Here is a 10059-nt window from a genome sequence, read left to right on the forward strand (position 1 = left end):
AAAACAACCATTTAACTTCCACCTCCATGTGTGAGTGTGGGGGTGAGGGAGTCTGATCACATCTTCTCTTTTGTTCTCCATACACCAATTTTTCTGTAGGAGACAGAAAAGTCCCATTTGGACTCCACAGAACTTTCAACAACTCATTTACTGGTACATCAGTGTGTGTTTGTGCCTTTTACATGCCTGTGTCTCAAACACCATTAAACTCCAGGTGTTTCCAGACTTCTCACAGGAAATGATAACTTTTTCAACCAAAGTCAAGTGGAGGTGCAAATTGTCTTTGTGTGTGTGTGTGTGTGTGTATGTGAAATTCATTTACTTTGTTGTAGTTTACTTTGTGTTACTGTTTTCTCCTGCAGGAATTTTGTCAGTAAAATCTGAATACGTTTTTATGTCTCTCTGATGAACAGATGAAACAAAGACATGTCACTGTAAATCCCTGGACGAGTGTATCCCTTCATCTCGCTGGATCAACATCTGCGTACGTTTAACTAAGGACTCTGAGATATCCACAGTAACGGAGTGTGAGGTCGGAGTGCGCCGTTGCCGAGGGGAAACTCCTCAAATCCTGAAACTGCAGGCGTGTGAGGAGTAACATCTGGAACATTCCTTTACATAACCTTCACCTCCTTCTCCTACAGAACATCATCACTATAACCCTGAACATGTATATAACCTTCACCTCCTTCTCCTACAGAACATCATCACTATAACCCTGAACATGTATATAACCTTCACCTCCTTCTCCTACAGAACATCATCACTATAACCCTGAACATGTATATAACCTTCACCTCCTTCTCCTACAGAACATCATCACTATAACCCTGAACATGTATATAACCTTCACCTCCTTCTCCTACAGAACATCATCACTATAACCCTGAACATGTATATAACCTTCACCTCCTTCTCCTACAGAACATCATCACTATAACCCTGAACATGTATATAACCTTCACCTCCTTCTCCTACAGAACATCATCACTATAACCCTGAACATGTATATAACCTTCACCTCCTTCTCCTACAGAACATCATCACTATAACCCTGAACATGTATATAACCTTCACCTCCTTCTCCTACAGAACATCATCACTATAACCCTGAACATGTATATAACCTTCACCTCCTTCTCCTACAGAACATCATCACTATAACCCTGAACATGTATATAACCTTCACCTCCTTCTCCTACAGAACATCATCACTATAACCCTGAACATGTATATAACCTTCACCTCCTTCTCCTACAGAACATCATCACTATAACCCTGAACATGTATATAACCTTCACCTCCTTCTCCTACAGAACATCATCACTATAACCCTGAACATGTATATAACCTTCACCTCCTTCTCCTACAGAACATCATCACTATAACCCTGAACATGTATATAACCTTCACCTCCTTCTCCTACAGAACATCATCACTATAACCCTGAACATGTATATAACCTTCAGTGTGTTTACTTTTTAACAGCAAAGTACTGATCATCTGAGCGACTGCAGCCAAGTGATGCTGCCGTAAACTCCACATAGGTTCACTGGATTAATATTATCAGGATATATATATATATGTGTGTGTGTGTGTGTGTGTGTGTGTGTGTGTGTGTGTGTGTGTGTGTGTGTGTGTGTGTGTGTGTGTGTGTGTGTGCAAGAATAAGTTTGAGTACAGCAGAATTCTTGACTTTTATTTAGATTATTTTATACACAAAATATATAAAGACACACACACACACACACACACACACACACACACACACACACGCTAAGTACAATACACACCGATTACATTATTAAACTTTTATAAAGGAAAATGAAAACAGCAGCAGTGTTTAATTTGTTCATCTTCCACACGGTGTTTATTTCATGCTGAAAGAGAGAACAGGACACAATCAATAGTGCATCAACACACACACACACACACACACACACACACACACACACACACACACACACACACACACACAAATAAAACATTTCTGCTGTGATGAATCTCAGCTCGAGTCTCTGATTTCTGCACAAAACCACAGAACAGTAATCTCAGATCTACACTCAGAGTCTCTGCACCGTATGGAGATCTTCACATCTGCTCTTCTACACTTCTGCCTTCTCATATACTCACATCTACATTTAACATTTATGGCATTTTGGCAGATGCTCTCATCCAAAGTGACTTACATTTATCACGTTCATACAACTGAGCATACACTGGAGATCTAAATTAGAGAACAATTTATAAACAATTGAACAATTCTGAAGTAATGTGATCTTCACTGCTCAACAGTTGAAGGAGTTTTTGTCGTGTCTATACCATGCTACCAGAACACTTTTTCCACAAAATAACTTTTTTAAGTGTGTTTTTAAGGCATTAAAAAAAAACATTATTTTGCAGAAAACACACTGATCAAAATTAGAGAACAACAATGACTGTAGCATGGAAAAAGATTACAACAACATGTTCTGAAGGTTACAACAGTCAGTAATTAGTAGGAAGTGTCCAGGCCTCTGCTCTGAATGACTTCAGCACATCTGCAGCCACAGGACAGCACCAGTCTCTCACACTGCTCTGGTGTGATTTTGGTCCACTCTTCTTCCAGTCTCCTCCACAGTTCGGTGACTGTAGTGGGTTTCTTGGCCATAACTTTGTCACCAAGGATTTTTCAGAGGTTCTCTATTGGGTTGAGATCAGGACTCTGGGCAGGACATGCCATTATTTCAATGTTTTCAGTTTTAAAGGAACTGCTTTACCCGTTTTGCTGTGTGACATGGAGCGTTGTCCTGCATGAACACTGCGGGCTGATCGGGTGATGAACGCAGGGAAGGAACCATATGTTGTTGAAGAAGGTTCTGATAAACATCTGCATTCACTCTGCCATGTAGCTGTATAAGAGGCCCAACTCCTGCTGCAGAACACATGCCCCAAACCATCACACTTCCTCCTCCACTTTTCACTGACTTCTTTACACACTTCGGGTTCAGTCTTTCTCCAGTTTGTCGCCGAACATAATGTTTCCCATCGGACCCAAATAAATTAAACTTGCTTTCATCACTGGAGTGAACTTTGGACCAGTTCTCCTCTGTCCACACAACATGCTCCTCAGCAAAGCTTAGTCTAGCCTTTTGATTCTTTCTGCTAATGAGAGGTTTGATCACTGCAGAGTGGCTTTCAGTCCAAATGCTCTTAAACGTCGAGACACTGTATGACGAGACAGATCCTTACCCTGTTCAGCGCTGAACTGGTGAGCAATTCCAGCTGCAGTGTGGAAACGAAGCCCATTGAGATCCTCCGCAGGATCCTGTCCTCTCTTGTATTTGTCTTCCGTGGGCAACCAGCCTTCTTGGCGGACTTGAATGAGTTTGTGATGTTGTAAAGATTCAATATTTTTGAAATCACAGATTTGGAACGACCAACTTGTCTTGCTGTGGCTGATAGGGTCGTCCCTTTGGCCTTCATCTGGACAACCTGCTGCCGGAGGCTTTCAGTCACTTTAGAACGGCCCACCATCTCGCAGAGTCGGTGAAACTGGAAGTTAGGCTGCCAGTTAAATAGGGGTTGCCAGATAATCAAGGAAATTAGCACCAGGTACCAGATTAACACCAATAACTGGGAGGAATCTGAAAGTGTTCTCTAATTTTGATGTGTTTTCTGCTAAATAATGTTTTTTTTTTTTAAATGCCATAGTTATTTTGTGGAAAAGGTGTTCTGGTAGCATGATATAGACACGACAAAAACTCCCTCAACTGCTGAGCAGTGAAGATCACATTATTTCAGAATTGTTCAATTGTTTATAAATTGTTCTCTAATTTTGATCTCCAGTGTAGATGGGGTTAAGGGCTTTTCTCAGGGGCCAAGAAGTGGCCTTAACCACACACCCACACACACACCCACACACACGACTTCACTGCAGGTACTCTTCTACTCACTCTAATACACAGTAAGAGTTCTCAGTGTGCTCAGTGAACTGTGTGTATTCTGTGTATTGTGTGTGCATTTTGTGTACAGTGTGTACTGTGTGTGTATTGTGTGTACTGCGTGTGTATTGTGTGTGCATTGTGTGTACAGTGTATATTGTGTTTATTGTCTGTACTGTGCGTGTGTGTGTGTGTGTGTGTGTGTGTGTGTGTATTGTGTGTACTTTTTGTGTATTGTGTGCACTCTGTGTGTATTGTGCATTTTGAAAAATGTGTGTACTGTGTGTGCATTGTGTGTGTACTGTGTGTGTACTGTGTGTGAGTTGTGTGTGTACTGTGTGTGAGTGTTGTGTGTGTACTGTGTGTGAGTTGTGTGTGTACTGTGATTATTGTTTGTGTACTGTGTGTGCGTTGTGTGTGTACTGTGTGAGTTGTGTGTACTCTCTCTCTCTCTTTTTCTCTCTCTCTCTCTCTCTCTCTCTCTCTCTCTCTCTCGTTAAACATGCTCCTGAGGTTCCAGTGACCACTGTTCCTGCTCCTCTCCTCGGATTTTCCCACTTCGTCCTGGTCTGCATCTGGATAGTGTCCTCTTCGTTTGGAGGCGACTGAGTAAGATCAGGAGCTTTGAGGTTGGATTTGAACTGTAGTTGAGGTCAACAGTCTGCTACACTGACTCAGGACGACAGTTTGCTCTGATCTTCATCACTGCACCTCAACATCGTTTATCTGTAATAAATGGACATTTGGTGGAACCCAGATGAGGATGAGGTTCCCTCTTGAGTCTGGTTCCTCTCAAGGTTTCTTCCTTCTGCATCTCAGGGAGTTTTTCCTTCACCACAGTCTCCACCGACTTGTTCATCAGGGACAAACTTACACTTATAAACAACATCTTCACTTTTATTTCCACATTATCTGTGTAAAGCTGCTCTGAGACCATGTTCATTATTAAAAACTCAATACAAATAAACATGAATTAAATTGTGTACTGTGTGTATTGTATGTGTATTGTGTGTACTGTGTATACTGTGCCTGTGTGTACTGGGTGTATTGTGTGTTCTGTGTATACTGTGACTGTGTGTAGTGTGTGTATGATATGCGTACTGTGTGTGTACTATGTATACTGTGTGTACTGTGTGTGTCCTTTGTGTGATTTTGTGTATGTTAGTGTATGTCTTGGATACACACTAATATGTCATCATTTCTCACCTCAGGGTCTCCAGTTTGCAGTGTGGATCATTCAGAAGATCAGAGAGCAGCTTTACACCTGATGCTCCTGGTTTATTGTAGTCCAGGTTCAGGTCTTTCAGGTGTGAGGAGGAGTTTAACCTCAGAGCTAAAGCCAGAGCAACACAACCTTCTTCTGTAACACTGCAGCGTGTTAGTCTGCAGGCAGAGAAACACAAACACACACACACACACACACACACACACACACACACACACACACACACACACACACCAATATATATATATATATATATATACATTCTGTACATATATCACACTCTCTCTCACACACACACACACACACACACACACACACACACCCCAATATATATATATATATACATTCTGTACATATATCACACTCTCTCACACACACACACACACACACACACACACACACACACACGCACACGCCGCAATATATATATACATTCTGTACATATATCACACACATACACACACACACACACACACACACACACACACACACACACACACCAATATATATATATATATATATATACATTCTGTACATATATCACACTCTCTCTCACACACACACACACACACACACACACACACACACCCCAATATATATATATATATACATTCTGTACATATATCACACTCTCTCACACACACACACACACACACACACACACACGCCGCAATATATATATACATTCTGTACATATATCACACACACACACACACACACACACACACACACACACACACACACACACACACACACCAATATATATATATACATTCTGTACATATATCACACTCTCTCACACACACACACACACACACACACACACACACACACACACACGCCGCAATATATATATATATATACATTCTGTACATATATCACACTCTCTCACACACACACACACACACACACACACACACCCCAATATATATATATATATACATTCTGTACATATATCACACTCTCTCACACACACACACACACACACACACACACACGCCGCAATATATATATACATTCTGTACATATATCACACACACACACACACACACACACACACACACACACACACACACACACACACACACACCAATATATATATATACATTCTGTACATATATCACACTCTCTCACACACACACACACACACACACACACACACACACACACACACACACACACACACACACACACACGCCGCAATATATATATACATTCTGTACATATATCACACACACACACACACACACACACACACACACACACACACACACACACCAATATATATATATATATATATATATATATATATATATATATATATATATATATATATATATATATATACATTCTGTACATATATCACACTCTCTCACACACACACACACACACACACACACACACACACACACGCCGCAATATATATATACATTCTGTACATATATCACACTCTCTCTCTCACACACACACACACACACACACACACACACACCCCAATATATATATATATATACATTCTGTACATATATCACACTCTCTCTCACACACACACACACACACACACACACACACACACACACACACACACACGCCGCAATATATATATACATTCTGTACATATATCACACACACACACACACACACACACACACACACACACACACACACACACACACACACATACTGTAGTGATCTACACAGTGTCATTAAATTAATAAATATCAGTCAGTTGGCAAGAAAATTAAGAATGAAAAAATTCTTCACAATAATGAACACAAAGCTCCTTTCATGAGGTGTGTGATGAAATTGGATCTGAAAGTTATTGAAGTATAGAAACAGATGATCTGCTAGTGTGATCTGTGAGGGATGTGTGAAGGATCTGCTGCAGTGATCTGTGAGGGATCTGCTAGTGTGATCTGTGAGGGATGTGTGAGGGACCTGCTGCAGTGATCTGTGAGGGATGTGTGAGGAATCTGCTGCAGTGATCTGTGAGGGATGTGTGAGGGATCTGCTGCAGTGATCTGTGAGGGATGTGTGAGGGATCTGCTGCAGTGATCTGTGAGGGATGTGTGAGGGATCTGCTGCAGTGATCTGTGAGGGATGTGTGAGGAATCTGCTGCAGTGATCTGTGAGGGATGTGTGAGGGATCTGCTAGTGTGATCTGTGAGGGATGTGTGAGGGATCTGCTGCAGTGATCTGTGAGGGATGTGTGAGGGATCTGCTGCAGTGATCTGTGAGGGATGTGTGAGGGATCTGCTGCAGTGATCTGTGAGGGATGTGTGAGGAATCTGCTGCAGTGATCTAAAAGGGATGTGTAAGGGATCTGCTAGTGTGATCTGTGAGGGATGTGTGAGGGATCTGCTGCAGTGATCTGTGAGGGATGTGTGAGGGATCTGCTGCAGTGATCTGTGAGGGATGTGTGAGGGATCTGCTGCAGTGATCTGTGAGGGATGTGTGAGGGATTTGCTGCAGTGATCTGTGAGGGATGTGTGAGGGATCTGCTGCAGTGATCTGTGAGGGATGTGTGAGGGATCTGCTGCAGTGATCTGTGAGGGATGTGTGAGGGATTTGCTGCAGTGATCTGTGAGGGATGTGTGAGGGATCTATTGCAGTGATCTGTGAGAGATGTGTGAGGGATTTGCTGCAGTGATCTATGAGAGATGTGTGAGGGATTTGCTGCAGTGATCTATGAGGGATGTGTGAGAGATCTGCTGCAGTGATCTATGAGGGATGTGTGAGGGATTTGCTGCAGTGATCTATGAGGGATGTGTGAGGGATTTGCTGCAGTGATCTGTCAGGGATGTGTGAGGGTTCTGCTGCAGTGATCTGTGAGGAATCGTCTCTGTATTATTACATGACATTCTCATGTATTTAATGACTCTGGCGAGTCACTGACCTGGAGCCTGAAAACTTCATGACTTTTACACTAAGATATTGGATGTTTATTAGTTTTTTTAATTATTATTTTTTCTCCAGAGTTAAATAATAAAGATCTCACTCCAGTGTCTCCAGTGTACAGTGTGGGTTCTCCAGGCCAGCAGCAAGAAGCTTCACTCCTGAATCCTGCACTTTATTATCCCACAGCATTAGTTCTCTCAGTCTGGAGGATCTGAGTACTGAGGAGAGAGGTCTACAGCTTTCTTTTGAGAGATCACATAAACACAACCTGGAGAAGAAACCATAAAATACTGGAACACAGGAACATCTCACGATATCCAATTACACACACCTACTTAAGAAATAAAAAATAAAAAAAATGCCACACCAACACCTTCTCAAATCAATTATCACGAGTTTCCAGTATTATAATATATAATAATATAATATAATAATTCTAAATAAGGTACATTTAGAACAGATCAAAATGTATGAATAAGTGAAGTTAATAAGTTAATCATGCGATTAATCGGGGGGGAGTGGTGGCTCCAGCGGTTAAGGCGCTGGGTTACCAATCGGAAGGTCGGGGTTTCAAGCCCCGGTATCGCCAAGCTGCCACTCTTGGGCCCTTGAGCAAGGCCCTTAACCCTCTATGCTCCAGGGGACCCTTACGAGAAAAATAAATCAAGGACCGTGACGTCGGAGCGACGTGGGGCCGCCTTCCCGTGGGCTCACCACCTGCAGGAGGGACCGTAAGGGACCGGTTCTGAGAGGATTGGGCAGCAGTCGAAGGCGGGGGCCTTGACAGCCCGATCCCTGGACACGGAGAAGTGTCTGGGGAATCTGCTTAGACTGCTGCCCCCGCGACCCGAATTACAGATAAGCGGGAGAAGATAAAATGAGATGAAATGAAATTAAATGCGATTAATCGTGATTAAATATTTTAATTGATTGACAGCCTTAAATATAAAATAATATAATATAATATAATATAATATAACAATGTACATTTATTTATTACACAGAACATTTTATCCAGTTCATGTGCTGCTATACTATTATTATTATTATTATTATTATTTTTTTTTTAATTATTATTATTCCACCCTAAAACTAAGAAACTTGGTCGGATGGTAGAGCTCAATTTGGGGAGAGGTTGACAAAGTATCACCCCAAATAGACAAAGGGGGGCGCTACAGTCCTTCTTCTTCTTCTTTCAGCTGCTCCCATTAGGGGGCGCCACAGCGGATCATCCGTCTCCACACCCCCCTGTCCTCTACATCTGCCTCTTTCACCCCAACTACCTGCATGTCTTCCCTCACCACATCCATAAACCTCCTCCTTGATCTTCCTCTTTTCCTCCTTCCTGGTGGCTCCATCCTCAGCATTCTCCTACTGATATACCCCATGTCCCTCCTCTGCACATGTCCAAACCATCTCAATCTCACCTCCCTCACCTTGTCTCCAAAACGTCCTACATGCGCTGTCCCTCTAATAAACTAATTTCTAATCCTGTCTATAAATAATATTTATTATTATTATTATTATTATTATTATTATTATTATTATTATTATTATTAATTTGCTTGTTTACACATAAATCCTGTATAGGAAAACTGATAATCTGACCTCAGTATCTCCAATGTACTTTGTGTGTTCTCCAGGTCCTGCAGTGAGCAGCTCCACTCCTGAATCCTGCACTTTATTATCACTCAGGTCCAGCTCTCTCAGCTTGGAGAAGTTTGAGCTGAGAACTGAGGAGAGAGATCTACAGCTTTCCTCTGTCAGATAGCAACCATACAAACTGAAGAAAATAATCATACATCAGAAGTTACACATGTGATGATCTGTCCACATTCTTATAAAGCCCTGATCTTCAGCCTGAATCCCAGATTGCACTATGGAACCTTCTCTAATTTCTCCATATTAGCAACAATCTCATCAGATCATCTCCAGCTGGATACATGTGAGGAACTTTAAAATAACTTCACATCTCGACAACACTAACATCTGTATGTATGATTGAGGTGTGAT

General features: G+C 41.7%; 2 protein-coding genes across 3 annotated transcripts in view; one reads left to right on the forward strand and one right to left on the reverse strand.

Moving 5' to 3' along the window:
- LOC310723047 (complement component C7-like) overlaps window positions 1-1834 on the forward strand; it is a gene marked incomplete at its 5' end in the record, with an annotated part of 11831 nt that extends 9997 nt beyond the window's left edge. The window contains one exon of the mRNA XM_083570871.1: window positions 414-1834. Coding sequence (XP_083426997.1) covers window positions 414-598 — 185 coding nt within the window. The remainder of the gene's footprint in view (window positions 1-413) is intronic.
- On the reverse strand, window positions 1579-10059 carry LOC310723048 (ribonuclease inhibitor-like). 2 transcript variants are annotated; one of them, XM_083570873.1, is made up of 4 exons: window positions 9655-10059; window positions 8147-8264; window positions 5130-5306; window positions 1579-1880 (listed from the first exon to the last, which is right to left on the reverse strand). In XM_083570873.1, exons 2-4 carry the CDS (start codon window positions 8233-8235, stop codon window positions 1871-1873), a joined length of 276 nt encoding a protein of 91 aa, XP_083426999.1. In that variant the 5' UTR covers window positions 8236-8264; window positions 9655-10059; the 3' UTR covers window positions 1579-1870. The 2 variants fall into 2 exon arrangements, with proteins under 2 accessions (XP_083426999.1, XP_083426998.1); XM_083570872.1 differs by having other exon boundaries at window positions 8147-8314; window positions 9655-10053.

This window comes from Silurus aristotelis (assembly GCF_946808225.1).
Source record: "Silurus aristotelis genome assembly, contig: scaffold_201, whole genome shotgun sequence".
NCBI classification, from domain to species: Eukaryota; Metazoa; Chordata; class Actinopteri; order Siluriformes; family Siluridae; genus Silurus; species Silurus aristotelis.

Bases quoted from the DNA above. Each gene is read 5' to 3' on its own strand.
- LOC310723048 (XM_083570873.1), bottom strand. From the start codon at position 8,235: ATGCTGTGGGATAATAAAGTGCAGGATTCAGGAGTGAAGCTTCTTGCT. The intron at 5,307-8,146 runs GTGAGATCTTTA...CTCTGCCTGCAG, and splicing joins TGTACACTGGAGACACTGGA to ACTAACACGCTGCAGTGTTA.